Below are 18,054 nucleotides of genomic sequence, written 5' to 3' on the forward strand. Positions count from 1 at the left end.
CCAGGTGGCCAAGAAAGCCAATGGCATCTTGGCTTGTATCAGAAATGGCATGCCCAGCAGGTCCAGGGGGTTTAGTCTGCCCCTGTACTCAGCACTGCTGAGACCACACCTCAAATACTGTGTTCAGTTCTGGGCCCCTCACCACAAGAAGGATGTTGAGGCTCTGGAGCATGCCCAGAGAAGAGCAACAAAGCTGGTGAAGGGACTGGAGAACAAGTCTTATGAGGAGCGGCTGAGGGAACTGGGGTTATTTAGCCTGGAGAAGAGGAGGCTGAGGGGAGACCTTATTGCTCTCTACAAGTACCTGAAAGGAGGTTGTAGAGAGGAGGGTGCTGGCCTCTTCTCCTAAGTGACAGGGGACAGGACAGGGGGAATGGCCTCAAGCTCCACCAGAGGAGGTTCAGGCTGGACATCAGGAAATAAATTTTCACAGAAAGGGTCATTGGGCACTGGAACAGGTTTCCCAGGGAGGTGGTTGGGTTACCATCCCTGGAGGTATTTAAAAGACGAGTAGATGAAATGCTGAGGGACATGGTTTAGTGGCAGATAGGAATGGTCGGCCTCGATAATCCTAGAGATCTTTTCCAATCTAGTGATTCTGTGATTCTATGATTCTATGAGATGTGTTGTGGAAAAAGCCCTTCTTAAGGATTGTAAAGATGCTGCTTGATAATCCAAGAATTAAAAGCAACCAGTGAAATCACATAGGCAAGTGAACAATGTGAACCCCCCTCTGGGGGCTTCACCATCTTTCTTCCCTAGGCAACAGTCTTAATGCATCTAGCCTCTCCTCACAGAGGGACTCCTTCTTATCTTCCCCTGTCCACCTCTAGGCTCTAGGACCTAGCAGTGCAGCTGAACTCCCAGGTCTGGGTCATCCCAGATCCATCACTGGTGCTCAGCAAAGCAGAGCACCTCAGGACATACCACTCTCCTAAAATGTCATGGGTTTGGAGGCTGCAAATGGACTGGGCAGGTCCCTGCATGAGAATCAGGGATAGAAGGCACTGAAGTCTCAACAACTTTTGTGGATTTTCTCACCTTATAGTGCTAATATGTCTGCTTGAGGATGATATAAGTTGGGCGGTGGCAGCCCATATTCCAAGATACAGGCGTATAGGACCGTTTGGACTCAATGATCTAAGAGGTCTTTTCCAACCTGGTGATTCTATGATTCTATGATAGGACAAGAGGAAACAGCCTCAAGTTGTACCAGGGGAGGTTTAGATTGGATATCAGGGAAAATATCTTTACTGAAAGAGTGGGGGTGTTTAAAAGCCGGGCAGATGAGGTGGTCAGACGTCTGGTTTAGCAGTGGACAGAGATAGTTGGACTCGATGATCCCAAAGGTCTTCTCCAACCAAACGATGCCCCGGCTCCCGCCGCAGTGGGCATGGCCAGTGGGCCGGGCTGGGGGCGGAGGGAGGAGGGACACTCACTGCATGGCCTTTCCCAGTGGTGGGAACCCGTGCCCGTCTTCGCAATCAGATGATGCTGGTCACAATTGCCGTAGTCACCGCCCCTCCATCCCCTTTCCTCCGTTTACATCCACCCGACTTTGCCCTCAGTAACCAATCGGAAGCTAACGCTGCTGTCAATCACCAACCTTTGCTCCTCCTTCCCTCTCTTCCGCCCACTGTCCCACCCCCAATGAGGCTGGGGGTGGATGAGCGCGGTCGCACTGGTGCGGCGGCTGGGCGTGGGAGAGGAGGGGGAGGAGGAGAAGGAGGAGCTGCGGCGGCCACAGCGCGGAGGTTTCTATACCTCAGACCGCGGCTGCGGGCAGGGCGGGGGGGGGGGGGCGAGTGGGCGTGACAGAGGAGGAGCTGCGGCCACGTCCGCGGAGGTTTCAGTACGTCGGACAGCAGCCGCGAGGCGGGCTGGGTGGGCGTGGAAAAGGAGGAGGAGAAGGAGGAGGTGCGGTTGCCACCACCGCGAAGGCTTCAGAACATCGGACAGCGGCCGCGGGGCGGGTGGGCGTGGGGGAGGAGGAGAAGGGGGAGGGAGAAGGAGGAGCTATCTCTGCCGCCGCCGCGGTCGTTTCAGTCCCTCGCAGAGCGGCTGCGGGGCGGGGCGGGGGGGGAGGGGCGTGAGAGAAGAGGAGGAGCTGTGGCCGCCGCCGCCGCGGAGGTTTCAGTACCTCGGAGAGCGGCTGCGGGCAGGGCGCGCGGGAGCCGCCGCCGCCGCCGGTCGGGACCGCCGCCTCCCCCCGCTCTTCTGCCCCGCTGCGCTCCTCTCCTGCCCCTTCCCTCGCTCTTTCAGGAGCCCCCGGGGAGCTTTAGGAACCAGGCACCGGTGCACCGGTTCCCCTCAGCGCCGAGGGTGTCCGGTTCCCCTCCACACACACACACCGGGGCTCACGGCGACGGCACGAGGCTCGGTGACCGGGACGCGTGGGGAGGGCTGAAAGCGGAGCCCATCACCTGGGGACCGGACAAGCGGTCGAGCCCGGGCGGCGGGGCTGGCTGAGGGGTTCTCTCCTAACCCGAGCGCCGTCCTGACGGAGCGGAGAGGCGCCTGGGGCGGGTGGGAGGTGAGGAAAGTGAGGGGTTCCCATCCCCGGGGCGGGGAGAGAGGAGAGGGGAGAAAATCGAGGGAGGCAGCGGCGGCTGGGGGTGGCAGGAGCCGCGGGAGGAGCTCAGTGGCGGGAGGAGAGAGAATCCTCGCCTCCGAAACCCTGGAGGCACACATCCCCCCGACAGAAAAGGGGTTGAGGGGGAAAGGAAATTGAATGTAGCCGATTTTTTGTTAAAATTATCAAGTACCAAAGGCAAATCTTAGGGAGAAAAAGGTAGAGAGATGGAGCCTACTGTTTTGTATGCCGGCTTGATTTTTTTATTTACTTTTCGCTTTTAACCACTGCTAAATGTGGATTTTGCCTGAGAACCCGGTGGCAGTGGTTCCCTTGTTCCTTGTTTGAACGTAAAACCTTAGTTCTGCTGCTCGTGGAATTTTGTTTGTTGGTTTGGTTTTTTTTGTGTTTTTTGTTTTTTTGTTTTTTTTTTTTTTTTAAAGGAAAGGACCTTTTCCGGTCGCTTTTACGCCTGACAAAATGAAGCCTTTGTGTTTTTCCATCAATTACACCTAATATTGACATTCTGTTCGGTACAAGGGACTAAAGTGCTGCCTCACTCAGAGGACCATTAAAGACTTTTCCTTCTGCTACATGTAGCTGAACGTGCCACCACACATCCTTTCTCCCCTCCCAAATCTTCCCAAAGATTTTTTTTTCCCCTTCCTCCCCCCCCCCAAAATGAAGAAATTTAATTTTCGCAAAGTTTTGGATGGTTTAACTGCCTCATCCCCCGGTGGAAGCAGCAGCAGCAGCGGCAGTGGCGGTGGAAGCGGGGCTGGCGGTAGCTCCGCGCACCCAGGAGGGACTGCGGGAGCTGCAGGGACTCCCAGAGAGGAGGTCCAGGAGACGCTCACTTCAGATTATTTTCAGATTTGTAAGGTAAGTGCTATGGTTATGGGTTTTTTTTCATGGAAATAATAAAAGCTGTGTTATGTGTGGGGGCAGTAATAGGACACCAATAAGCCTTTGACTTCCAGAGCTGCAGTGGTTGTATAAGGACTTTCGAATGAAAAGACAGAGATGTTGATTTTTTTTTACTTCCTGCTGCAGAGTTCAGGTAGCCAGTTAATCCATAAAAATCTTGAATTCAGCACTCAGGGACAAATCCTAAGTTCACAGCTGGACCTCAAACCACTAACAAAATTGTAGGCAGGAGAGCAAATCAATCGGTGCTTATATAGATAGTATATACAAGTCTTTAGAAATTCAGATTTGTATATATTTACTTCCCCTCCTCACTCTTCTCACCCTCTCTTCCTTTCCTTCTCTTTCTTTTTTAAGAAAAATGGCACAAGCTAGAAATAAAGGCAGTGCAGTGATTGCTGAATCTAGCCCTTTAATTAATTGTGAGGGATTGGATGTAGGTTCAGGATGTTTTTCTTAGCATTGGTACTGAAGATTATGATTATTTGACAGTAAACTTAGTGGGAGAGATAAATATCAAAAGTTGCCAAATTTGTTTGGCATTGGTTTTCATGTGTTGGTTAGGTCTTTAAGTGGGAATTTTCTTTGAGTAGAAAGCCTAAGATATGCCTGGTTTTTATATTTTGTATCTGTTTTCTGCAACAAAGCTTTCAGTGCTTTTCTTAAATGCACAAATAAAATCAGAAGAAACTATTTGGTACTTCTGGGCAAGCCTGGAATACAAAAATCATACTTTTGTAACGAAGACCAGAAGTGAAATAAGAGATCATGTTACGAACCTCTTCTGTTATCTTTGACTTTAATTCTGTTGGCTTTACTAGAAGTTTTGTTTGCTTATTTATTTGTGTTTCAATGCATCAAACTGAGAATTTTTAATCAGTAAAATTTACATTATTAAGAGTAAATGAACTTCATCTATTTAGTATACTTTACTTTTATTAACCAGATATCAATCAATTTTAAATTTAGGTTAGTGCCAAGTCCAGCACGTTCTGGTTTCTTTTTGCGCTTTGGAAAGAAGGAAGAAATGTAAACAAACAAGACAAGTCTGTAAGATAGTTTGTGTGCAGATCTGACCTTTGTGAAATACACAGCTTTCCTGATCTCAGATATGATTATTCCAATTCTATTTGGTTTTCAGCTACAGCTTGGGTCAAAACTCCTTACAGAGTTAAGGGCAAGAAGGATGAGCTCCCACGACTTGACGCACCAGAGATCTTTGGAATAGGTTCTACATAATTCTAATTTTTTGAGGCTTTATAGCTCTTTGCAATCCTGTATCAAAATAGGTTCAGGCCTTTTGAGTCAAATTATTGCATAATTTAATGCAGTGATCACTGACACTCTATCAGAGTCATGCCTGTTTCCCAGGGTTGGATTTGACTCCTTTTGCTTATACACAGAGTAATTTAATATTTTGTGAATGTTAAATTCACAAGGTATTTGGTACAGTGATTTTCCAATTTTGTCACTTCAGTAAAAAAATAATGCAAATAATCAAGATAAATATATTAAAATATTATTTCATGACATTCTAATACTGTTAAGGAAGGCTGTAACTCAACATGGTTCTTCATGGTTAAGTCATTTGATAGGGTCAAAGTTCTGTATTTAGTATGATATATTTTTATTTTCCATGCTATAATTGCAAAAATAGGCAACATAAGATTAAATTAATTTTCTGCCTAATCACCATTATTTCCCTCCTTTGGTTTGATCTTACTTGAAGACGTTTGATGTTATGTTCTGATAGATCTGCTTGGATACAGATCTGCTTGATGTATAGAAACACATCACTTTGAGAAGATTTCAGTAGGCAATATTTGCTCATATTTCTTTCAGGCTAAGATGTTCTCAGCAAAGTAAATATTTGTCTAGGAAGGCTTTTGGTTGCTTGCAGCACCACTTGTTTATGAATGCAAGGTACTGCAGAAATCTAGTATACAAAATACCTCCTTCCTTTCTTTTCAAGATATGGAAGTATGCAAAAAGCAAACTTCCAAAATACTCAGTGATTATGTGCTTATAAAATACTGCAATGTTTATTCAACAGGCTCTACCTAATCAGCTATATTACAGTTTAGTTACATTACAAGCATGTTTGAGAGAACCAACAAAACCCCCACAGGCCCCAGTCCTGCGTTATGTACTCTGCAAGTGTACTGGAGGCAGTGGGACTCGACACAGGCGCAGCTTTCATCCTGCATGTTTCAGGGTGCAGGATCTGAGCCATAATTTGTACCTCAATCAATTTGAATTGAATTAAAAATACAGCAAGGCATATATTCAAAGCTTTGTCTTCCCTGAGCTTTTGTTGTGTAGAGCTTCTGGTATTTCCATTGTGTATTTTGATGTTAAGTTACATAAGTTAAATAGGCTGCATGCTTAAGGATTCATGATCTGCGATCCTGCTGTACACAGAACTGACTAAAGCTAATAGCAGTTTTGGTTTGCTATGATCTGCAGGATCAAGGCAAATGGTCTCACAGTGTAACTATCACCCAAACTGATTCTCCTTTCTTTGCTGATTATAAAACCTTCCTTTAGCTATGAAATATAAAAGCTGACTCATACTTAAAAATTAAAGGGCCTTACCCTACAGTTTTTATTTAAATAAATTGCCTTTCTGGAGTTTATCGGAAGTCTGTTTGACTGAAAACACAGATCCAATCCTCTACCAGAACACTGGTTTTATTGATAATGCACCTGATTTCATTAGTAATACACCTGAGAGCTCTCTCTCCATTTTGTGACATCTTTAGGATGCCTATTACTACAGTGCCTTTTTGAGATATAACTTAATAGCAGTGAATTGACTATTTTATTTTACACTGAGATGTTCATAATGAGTTACTTTTGCCATTCATATTTAAATCATTAATGTAATTTTGTGTAATGAAAGACTAAAAATGAAATATTCCTGGAACTATTACATATGAAATAGTACGGCCTTTTTTTAAGCATGATAAATTTATACACTGGTAGCTGTACTAATGAATCAATGGTACTCTTTTCAAAGTATTCACGTAATGTGAAACTTGGACAAAACTGTATTTTGTGACAGTTCTGAGGTACAGTTTATGTTCTATGTAGGGTTGTTCCTGCGATTTGGATATCTGAGTGGAGATCGTGAATATATTGATTATGGTCCACATTAATTGAGCTGCATGCATGAAATAGTAGCATCATGCCAAAACCTAGGCATGATCCAGTAGAACATGTTGGTAAAGTCTACATTAATATTAATGAGGATACAACTAATTTCCTCGGGTTTGCTCCTTTATTTTTTCCCTCTGTATATACTTTTTTTTTCTGGTAAGGATGGTTTTAGGCTTGCCTCTGTTTGTCCATAGCATATAGAAACTAAAATACAGTGCTGGAGGGGTCTCCTATCAGTATAGGAAGTGAGAAGATCACACTTAGGGTGTTGTAAGTCATGTGAGCAAAACTTTGAGCAGAACATAAAGGGAGAAAACAGGTATTTTATTACCTTTACAGAAGGTTGATTGTTATGGGTTGATGCAGTTGGGAAAGACTGAGTAAGAATAAAGAAGTACATATTTTGAACATAAGTCTCCCATAGAGGATTACTTCAGCTTTTCTTGAAGAGCAATCACAGGGCTGTATTTGTAGAGCATGTTGTTAATAACTTTGTATAGGAAATGTTTGAAATCAAGACCTCAGTTAGAAGCAGTTACTTTACTGAACATTCAACTAATCTTGTCCAGTATGTTTTCTCTAGCTGTAGGCAGCAGCCAGATAACCTACAAAAGGCTCAAGAAAAGCCAAATTAATCTTACTTTCACAGAATTATTCCCCGAAGGCTGATGGTTATGGACAGCCTTTAAACCCTGAAACATGAGATTTGTATTCTCGCCAAAACTGGTCTTCGTGTTATTACCGAGTAGTCTTGCTATCTAATAAACATCCTTTTAAATCTTGCTGTATTATTCATATTGATAGTACAGACATAGTTTTGGTATGCACATTACCCTCTCTTTATACAAAACCCATGGAGGCCAGAGTAGTTTTAGGCTTTTGTTAAACTGGTATGGAAGCCCACGGCCATTACAGTCGTGTCTTCCTACCCTACTTATCTTTGACAAAAACAGGCCCATGAGATGCATTCAATCAGTAGCCAGTTTAAATACCTTGATTATCTGCATTTAATGCAAATTGGTCTTAAATTTTAATTCCCAGATTTTATAGATAGTAATACTTTTATTTTGACAGTCTTTGAAGATAAGTCCCTTTGACAGCAGGCAAGTGAGAACTATAACTGCAAATGCAACATGAAGCTACAGTTCATAGCAAGAAGATGAATTTTAGAGCAGCAGTTTAAGAACAATTCTGCAGTAGCACACAGGTCTGTTCTTGGTTATGAAGAATAAAAAGAAAATCTTTGTTATAAGCTATCCAAAGTGCTTTTAATTAGCTTGAGCTGTTTGTTTAATCTGTGTTACTTTCTTATTAAGGTCCTTTGGGGCGAAGGGGAAATATGTGTGAAGTGCGGCATTTGAGATAAATCCTATTTTAAAATAAGTACTAAGCCTTACCTGTAAGAACTCACTTCAATTGATACTTAAATGGTAAATAAGATAATGTTGGGAAGGTTTTCCTTATATACCAGAGTTTGGATCTAATATTAGGTGCAAAACCTTATTCTGTTTAAAAATACAGTGTCATAAATTACACTTCTGTAAGTAGATGATGGTAATTTTATTAAATGTATGATGACCACAATGTATTTTAATCTTTTAAATGTTTGTATTAATTAGAAATAGGACTCATCAGTGGTAAAGAACAGAGCACATTGAAAGCTTCTCTTCTAAGACCTGTGAGCATTTTTAACTACTAATAGCAGTATAACTGGATTCCCTTTTCTGCTTTTTTTTTTTTTGCAAATACCTATCTTTTTGCGTCACTATGTTTGATTGTTAATCAAGCATTAATTCTAAATGCCTTAATGCAGATCCTTCATAGCCAACACATGCAATTACAGCTTCAAAACCATTGTAAGACTTTTAATATTACAAAACAAAGAACTCAAAATTTTCAAATTTCTTAAATGAGGTTTGCTTGTGCATGCAACCTTTAACTACATGATCCCGTGTTTCTAGTAATTTAGTAAAATGGATAATGTTTACTCAATGAAAAGCATGTCACTATTTCTTTATATGCTTAGAACTTGGACTATAGCTGAATATGAAGTTCTGCATGGACTTTCACAGCAGAACTGCTTTTCACTGTAGTTTTGAAATCTTTATAAACATTAATTAAATAACCTTCATAATATTTCAGTGAGATGAAATGATATTATTCCCACTGTACAGATGAGGAAATGAGGCACAGAAAATCCCAAACGTCAGATTGTTTAATGTCTACTGTTTTGAGTTTCCAGTTTGGCCTGCTTTTTATCTGATTTTTAGCATTTTATACCACTTATGCCTTCCATTATGCCCCATTCCGTAGCAAGTATTCTGCACATCTACAGAGTAGGTTTTAGGCTAATTATCAGTACTGTCAATTTATATGTCCACCTTAGATAGTCAGAAAGGCTCTGAATTTCGCTCCTATCTCAAATGACAACAGGTGGTATTCTGGCTCCACATTGGACCTGTAAATTGTACCTAAGATATATGAAAATCATCAACTTCTGTTATCTCAAATTGGTCAGTCACAAAATAAATAGAAACATGATTAGAAACCACATGTGAAAAGCTCAATTCATGGCAATTTTCTATCTGAATTGTATCTCACACCTTCCTGTTTTGTACCAAATAGAGAGGTTTGGCAGACAACAGCTTTTCAATCGTTTACTTTTGATTTGTCCATAGGACAGAACAGACTGTAGTATGCATGTAGTGAGACAAAAGTTCTGTGGCAGAAAAAGATAACTTAATTAATCCCTGCAAGATGGGAACAAATTCATGTTGCATAGGTTATCTTAGTTTAGGTATATTTTAGTTTTTCTGCTTTTTATGGTTGGCATGGCATTTTTAGCAATATATGAAGCATAGAACACCTTGAGTTTGAAGGGGCCCATGAGGATCACTGAGTTTGAGTCTTGATTCCACCTAGGGCAACCTAAAAGTTAAACTATTTACTGCAATTTTTTGTGCCATTTCAAGTGGGTTCTGGGTTTTTTTGTTTTGTTTCTCAATCCAAGGATTCATTAATTTCAATCACATGGAATCTTTAGCTAAAGAATTGAAATTTGGGGTAAGAAAGAGAGAATGTCCTTCACAAGAAAGAGAGAATGTCTCTTCTCACTACAAGTGTATAGTAAGGACAGCTTAATATTCTCTCTGTTCAAGGGTCACTTTTGCACAGGCACTTGTTCAGAGACCAAACCATCACAGCACACTCCATTTGTCTTTCCCTGAGCTGATGATGGGACTGGGAAATTCCTGAATATCCTGGAAATCATGAAAAATCATGGAACATACTGAGGAATGCAATGTCTTTGTATTTATATAGCTCAGGCCTGATCCTTGTGATCTGGTGTGGTGATGCTGTCTCTTATTCTATGAAAACTGTACTGAGTTTATACCTAGGACACAGAGCTTTTCTTATAAAGTTTGTTCTCATCCCCCAGTTTTCTCTTATTGTCTGTCCTTTACTTTGTTTTCCATCATTTTTATCCTCTTACCTGTTATTCCCTGTTAGTGGAAGCTGGACACGCTGGATATACTGTACCTCACCCGTGGGCCACCTGTTAGTTAATGAGAAATTTTCTCCCTGTTGCAGTGGGAAAAGCAAATTTTAATCTTTTCTGTGAGGACGGAGGAAATTAAGCCTGGTTATCCCATATCTCAATGAGTGTTCTGATCACAGAGCTGCCGTTTAAAACATCAGTTGTATAAGCAACTTTTCCCCCTATTTGTTTCTGAAAGAAAAAGACTCATACTTCAATTTTTGAAGAAATGACTGAGAAATTACTTGGAGGTTCATGAGTAAAAATATGAAGTAAAGAGTGATTTTTTTTTTTTCAAGTGGAAACACATATACTAAATAAAACATGCAGCTGCTCTTAGAGGAGGTGGTCTAAACCTAAGATACACCCCATTCTCACGTCTTTAGCTTAGATGAATCTCCATTCATGTTTGACACTTCTTCTCAGACACCTGATGCTCCCTGGTGTATGGTATGTGCCCAAATTCCGTTTTGAGGTCTGAGTGAAAATACTGTGAGAAGTTAGTATTAGTACATTCACTTTATAAACAGAGAAAAAGAAGCAGTAGAAAAATGGACTAATATAACCTAAGCTACGTGAATTTACTGGTCTATTGGCTATTCTGCAAAAAAGGGTTTATAAAAGCACCTTACAGGAATACATTAATTTGTCAAAATGTATGTTAGAATCATTAGATGGGAAAGTTAGAGGTCTCTGTGATTTGATTATAAGTAATGTGCATCTGCGGGGAGGAGAAAGAGCGATATTGTTAGGTACAGATGGCTGGTAAATACGCTCAAATGTAATAAGGTGTTATCTTTGTCTAGTGCTGTGCCCATTCCTAACAGATCACCAGCAAAGATTATGAATAGTAAAAAATACTAGAGACAATCTGTCGCCTGTAGCTAGGGTCAAAGTCTGATGCAGTACACTTTTTTATGGTCCCTTTGAAGTTAAGTTGTGTGCAGTACTGAAAAAAAATATCCTTAATGTTTAAAGCTTTGAGTTGATGGATGCGTGTATTTAAAAGCAGCCTTCCTGAAATTTGTGGTACACGCCTGCAGTTACAGGTGTATATAGTAGTATGTCTTTTTGCCGCATTTGAGTCCAACCAATTGATTATATTTCATTAAAAAATTGCTATATAAGTATGTTGTGAGATCAAGCACTCAGAAGTCAGGTGCCTTATTCAGCTGGTATTTATTTATGTCTCTATGTGCGGCAATCTAGTATTTATTGCGTCTTTTTATTAAAGTGTCTGCTTATCTTTTGTTCCTGTCCTACAACACTTTTGGTTTGAGCAATACACAACAAACACATGGGTAGGATGGATGCTCTTCTGCGTGCGTTCTTTGCAACAGTTTCTGTGAGAAAACCTCTGCATTATCAGCTGGACTTCACAAAAACTCATACTTTATCAATTATGAATGCTCATTTCTGCTGCATCCGTCCCATTCCATCAACTGTATCCCTTAAGAATGGATCTGTGCTTTCGGTTGCACCTGCCCAGTATCAGTTGTTTTACAGATATTTTCCATCGTAGCTGTAGATAAAATTTAATTGTAGCTGGTCCCCAGCACCCTAGTTTATTTGTTGTTTCTACATATATTTTTAAATGTTCATTGAATGAGGCAGGAAAACTGCCATGTGATTACATAAACAGAGATCTAATTCTTATGACCTTTGGATCTAATGTGTTCATTTGTGTCTGTAAGCTATGCCGTTGGTAGTATTATGGGCATTGTGGGGGATGGGGGGTAGTCATGAGCGGCACCTGCTGGATTTCACTGCTGTCAGTGGGCAAAAAGCTGCCACAAAATATCATCATTTCATTTGCAATGTATCTTCACCATATGTGAGATGAGCTACCGGCCAACATCTCCAGATTAAATTCCCAATTCAGCATCAGCAAAAAGTCCTCAAATTACATACAATATGCATACAGAAAGAAGGTAGAAAAATGCTAATTAGTAATTAGTAATAAACAGTAAACAATGTTGTAAATGCTCATTAATTAAATCTGCTAATAGCATTTGTGTATAGGAATGCCAAATTATGCTGCAAAATAAAAGATTTCCACAGGAATGCATCAATAATACGGATTATCTTTATATAAAAGTAGGGTGTTAACACTGTGTTTTTATAGGTTTCAAAAAAACATGAAACAACCTAACCTTCAACAACTTTATTGTAGGAGCAAAATTTTCTTCTATTGTAGTAGAATTTTCTTGCAAAATTTTTCTAATTTCCCAATATAGTTGATTTTTAAAAATATTCTGAAAGCAGCAAACGAAACTGCCTCATAACAGTAACCACAATCAGCTGTAATGGAACAGGACGTAATCAGCCTAAAGCAGCAAAGTTCCAGAAAATACAAAAATGGGAAGACATGCAAAATTAGAGTTATTGCTATGTTGGTTTGGTGTAACTTCAATAAAACTGGCTTTTTTTTAAAAAAAAAAAAGTCTCATTAAAGCTACGAAATTATGTTTTTCTCTGAATCCTCTGGCTTAGTGAAAACAAAAATATTTTCCTTCCAAGGCTATGAGATATGTTGAATGATTTTACAATTCTTGTTAATGCCCAGTTCTCCATAAGGAAGGTGATGTTCTGATCCAAACTATTTAAAGTTCTAGAGTAATATGTTTAAATGATGCAACAACAAAAAAATCAATGTGAGCTACTAATTTAATTACTTTGAATATAATGATTCCCCATTTGGACAGAAGTCTTGCATAAGTAGGTAGGCCAAACTGAGCTTTGAAATCAGTATTTTAGGGTTGTTTTTTTTTTAAATTATTTTATGTTAAAACCAAGACCAGATGAAATTTTATTAGTCTGTGTAACGTTTTTCTATAGGCCAATGTCCTATTTCTTCTTGACTGTTTAAATGGCAATAGCAGAAAGTCTGTTACAGCGCATTTACTAAATAATGGATGCAGTTCCTTCATTGTGGTCTCCTTTTCCCTCCCTTTTTATGTATATTTGTCTTTTTTTTTTTTTTTAACCATGTGAAGTTCTTTTAGAAAGAATGGGAAGGGAAGAAGTGAAATCATTTTGCAAATAATGTCTTATCTCAAACTTATGATTTCTTGAAAGGGGTTAATACCTACCTTGGGCTGTTTATACTCATATATTGCCCTGTAACTTCTTTTATCAGCTTTTTATGCTGTATCTCAGTGCTGTGGCAGTTGTGGCAAGATGGTGTAGTTGTCAAGCAGTTGCTTGGCCATAGCAACTCCAATTTAAATAGATCAAACAAGTAACATTAAATCCAACCACTCTGCTTTGGGCAGGTGGGGTTGAACTAGACATTCTGTTGAGTTTCCTTTCAACCTCACCTGTGCTGTAAACTGGGAATAATGCAGTTTGGGAATCAATGTAATTTTATTTATTTGTGGATTTTTCTGTCAGAATGATATTATTTTTGTATTTTTTTTATACACTACAGTGTTTATCCAAGAACAAACATGAGGAGAATGCTATTTGAAATTCAGAAGGCCTTATTTTTCCCCTCATTCATTTATCTTGGCTTTCTGTATCTACATGAGTCATTGTGGATAGGACCAGCCTTATGTGCTAGTCTTTAATATTCAGTTTGCAGAACTGAAAATGACAGTGGAAAAATATGTCTCTGAAGTTTCTGCAGGGATTTTTGTCATGAAAAGAGGAACTTGAGTGAAGACTGAAAGACTTCATCTTCATTTTTGTTTTCTTAAACTAATTGTTTGGAAGATGCCTTTGGATGTACTATCTTTTCAAGGCCAAACAATATGTGGAAATTGAAAACTTAGGTAACGTGTGGTAGAACTAGCGTGTTTCAAAAAAGTCAAATAGTCTGCATGCAGACCTTTTAAAAACAGAGTGAAAACAATGCATATTAAAACCATAGACTTGATAGCAATTTTTGCAACATTATGTTTTTATTTTTTCAAAGTACATTATACTCCTTCCAAAGGAAAAAAATCGTGTGTTCATAGTATAAAAATGTATGTCAGTTCATTTCAAATACCCTGATCTCTCTCTCTTATTTTTTTCATATAAGTAGAATTATCAGTATGTGATACTTGTGCAACTGACCTGTTAGAACTTAGGTTGTGTTTGAAGTCTACTTTGTGTACAGGACAGATATTTTCTCAAAATTCTACCAAAATTTGTTAAGTGACTTTTTATAACAAGTCACAGTAAGTTTTGTCATTCAAAAATTAAAGACAAACCAAATATGCCTATCAATGAAAGCAGTATTCTTCTATGCCAAAAGTTGCCTATACAAATATTATGAAACTTTTTTTATTAATCTGACTGTTCCCCTCTCATATCTTTTCTTCCTGCCCCTGTATTCCCTATCTCAGCAACACTTTCTCTTGTGTACCCACATTTTTCATGTTTCTTCTTTACTGTGCTTTTCTCTACCAACACCGATCTACTTTTTCTCCTTTCTCAGATGCACTGCTGTTGGTGAAGATAATAAGCTCATAAGAAATGCCCTGCTGAGATAAACCAATGGTCCATGTCGCCCAGCAGTCAGTCTCTGACACTGACAATAGAATGTGTCATTTAGAGAGAGTAGTAAGTTAGATCACTTTCTTAAATCCATTCCCTTTCTAATCTAACATCATCCCCCATCACTGGATTGGAGATGTCAGAGAGTGTATCCTTATCTAGTCCTTTAAGAATCCATTTATCAATAAAATCTATAAATTTGTCTAGTTCCCTTTTGAACCTGTTGATACTCTCAGCCTTCACAAGATCCTCTGGTGGCAAGTTTCAGAAGTACATTACCTTTTCCTGAAGACCTATTTCCTTTTTTTCTGTTCTAATCTTTCATTTGTTTTCAATGGCTCTGTGGTTTTGCTGAATAACAGTTCCACCTTTAGCTTGCCCACTCTCTTGATTACACAAATCTCAGTCATATATCGCCTAGCCTTCTCCTTTCCAAACAGAAGCTGCAACATTTTTAGTCTTTTCTTGATAAAGCTTGTGTCCATCACCTTGAGTATTAGTTGTCTTCCCTGTATCAGCTCTGATTTGACTACTTCTTCAGATGTGGAAGCTAAAGCTTCATACAACCCATAAGTAATAGGCTCATAGAGATTTTATATAGCAGCACAATGATGCCCTCTGTATCATTTTTTATACTCTTCCTGACGATGTCCAAGATTACTTGACTTTAGGGCTTTCTGCTGCACATTAGACCAAAGACTTCAGAGGAATACCAACCACACCCACAAAATCACTTTCCTTGAACTGTAAATGTTAGTTCCAAATTCAGTATTATGTAAGCCTAGTTAAGATTTTTTTCCCCTTTAGATGCCTTATCTCATGTCTATCCACATGGAAGCTTATTTGTCTCCTTCTTGCCCACTTATTTGAGGTAATGAGGTCTTTCAGGAGTTGGTCACCATTGGTACTGAATTTCACTGTTCAAAGCAGCTAACTATCAGCTATGAACTTGGAGATTTCAGTGTTCACTACCTTTGAGGGATCATTAAAGATGATTAATAAAATTAGTCCTTGGAGTACCCTACTTTTGAGTTTTCTTCGTGGTAAAATTCCATTTAAACCTGTCCTTTGTTTTCTGTTGCCTAACCAGCTGACCATCCACAAAAAACCTTTTCTTCAGACAACTTCTTCTAAGACAACTTTTTTTCTTTAATAACATTGCTGAAGAATGTTATTGGAAGGCTCTTAGAAAACTTGCAGGTATTCATAGTGCCTTTATTTACATGCATGCTGATGACTTCATAGAATTAAGGAAGACTGGTCAGACAGGACTTCCCATTGTAGAAGTGCTGCTGGCTTCTGCAATGAATTTCATTCCTGTGTTCAGCTAGTCTTTATTTTACTATCTTGCCAGGACCGCAATCAGCCTTTCCAGTCTGTAGCTTCAGAGTGCCTTTTGTAGATGCCTTTTTTCATATAACTGTTTCTAGTTCTACACAGAGTAGAGGTACTTCCTATGAGTATTTTTATCTAAGGAAAAAAAAATAAAGATAAGTTTTAAAATATTCTGTGAGGATGCTCAGAAACCCTGGTTTTTAATGTAGAGCTACATGGAATCCATGGCTTGAAATTTTGGAAAGTTTTAGCTAAGCGAAGTTTTTTACAAAAAATATTTTTTGAAAAGTGAAATTTTACCTTTTGAAAAAGATGTATGCCTCACGTATCATTTTTCTAGGTTGGAAGCCTACTGATATCTCCTCCTCTTTCCATCTTCCCTGAGAAGACAGTCTTGCCAGCCAGGGATTCCAGGCACAGAAACCTGTAAATGGGGGATGTTGTGGTTTCATAGCAATACAATGCATAGCAGAGCATCTATATAAGTACCGCAACAACTTTGACGAAAGCTGTAATCTCTGACATGTTTTAGTTTCCTACACAGCTGAGTAAGAGGCTATATAGGCTTCAGTCATCTTCTTTTACATAAACCGATCAGTGACTCAGTTCAATGAGAATTTTGCATGTGGTCTGTTGGTTGCAATTTGAGAGTAGATTCTACATTCTGGGGCTTAGACTATCTACATTTTAACAATAGGTGATATCTCATAAGTTATCTACCTAAGTAAACCAGTTTTGCTGTTAACTGGTACATAAAACAGAGTATCTGTAAAATATTAGTATAAAAGTATAATAGTATAAAAGCAGGAACTGTTTTAACTATAAACTCTATTACTTAATTGATGTAGTTTAAAAATTGGGTTTAGTATTTTCTGGAGCTATTTAGAGAATATAAAAACCACTTTGAAAAAATGGTGTCTTTGCAGTGTAATATGAACTAGCACACAACAAAAGTTTAGAAAAACTCTTATACTGGAAGTTTGCATTATACACCATATGTACAGTTCTGCTAGATACTACATATTATTAGTAGCACGATCAGTTAATGAAATACATTATGGAAACTTAGACAGAAAGAGACCATGGTTCTGTCCTATATAGCATATCAAAATATTCATTGGTAGAATACCGGCAGGCCCAAATAATCAATTTCCTATATTCATTTAGATAAATTGATTGTGAATAAGTAACTTTAATAATACATACATGCAATTCACTGTAAGAATATTTGCTTATAATGATTTAAAAGATAATATAAAAGAGAATAATAAAGCTGGGCAACGATTTATGCTGAAATTGTAGCTGCATTTGTAGTTGCTCTGTTTAAAATAAATTATTTCATGTATTGCACATAAACCATATGTCCTAGGAAGCACAGACTGCCTCTAGAGACAGCATGCCACAAAAGAAGACATAAAATCAAGTGGGATTCTGTGGAGACAAGCAGCCCTGGCTCCATCTACTGTCTGCTTTTTCTTTCTCTCCCCATCTCTTTCTTTTCTTTTCTTTTCTTTTCTTTTCTTTTCTTTTCTTTTCTTTTCTTTTCTTTTCTTTTCTTTTCTTTTCTTTTCTTTTCTTTTCTTTTCTTTTCTTTTCTTTTCTTTTCTTTTCTTTTCTCCTTCTTTCTTAGGGCATTCAGGGTAGGTCCTATGTTTCTTTGAACACAGACTGATGCTGTAGGACACTTTTTCTCTGCTTTTGTGTGCTATTATACTAGTTACATTTTGGAAAACATACCTACTTTGTTTTGCATTTTCTGCTCATCGTTGATAGTTTTGATCTACATTGTTCCTACTAGACAGAACTCAGATGAGGTAGGAACATACCTTTATTTGTCTCCCTATGATGAAGCTAATTCTGTGGCCTTCCGCTCTTCTTCATCTGTATTAGCAAAAACTGTAAGGAAGCCCAGACACAGTTTTAGAATCATTAGTCATTCTTACCTGTATGCCCACAATAGCTTTATCAATGCATAATTGAAAAATCTACTTCAAGCACTAGTTTTCATGCTGTTTTTTCCACAGTCCTTAGCAACAGAAGG

At 39.0% G+C, this 18,054-nt stretch overlaps 1 protein-coding gene across 4 annotated transcripts in view; it reads left to right on the forward strand.

Moving 5' to 3' along the window:
* The first annotated feature begins 2,134 nt into the window (after positions 1-2,134).
* Positions 2,135-18,054, forward strand: part of STXBP5L (syntaxin binding protein 5L) — a 197,395-nt gene continuing 181,475 nt past the window's right edge. For all 4 annotated transcript variants that reach the window (XM_009557006.2, XM_054087829.1, XM_054087838.1 and 1 more), the window contains exon 1: positions 2,135-3,454. In XM_009557006.2, coding sequence (XP_009555301.2) covers positions 3,254-3,454 — 201 coding nt within the window. In that variant the 5' untranslated portion in view covers positions 2,135-3,253. The remainder of the gene's footprint in view (positions 3,455-18,054) is intronic.

Source organism: Cuculus canorus, chromosome 1 (assembly GCF_017976375.1).
Source record: "Cuculus canorus isolate bCucCan1 chromosome 1, bCucCan1.pri, whole genome shotgun sequence".
NCBI lineage: Eukaryota > Metazoa > Chordata > Aves > Cuculiformes > Cuculidae > Cuculus > Cuculus canorus.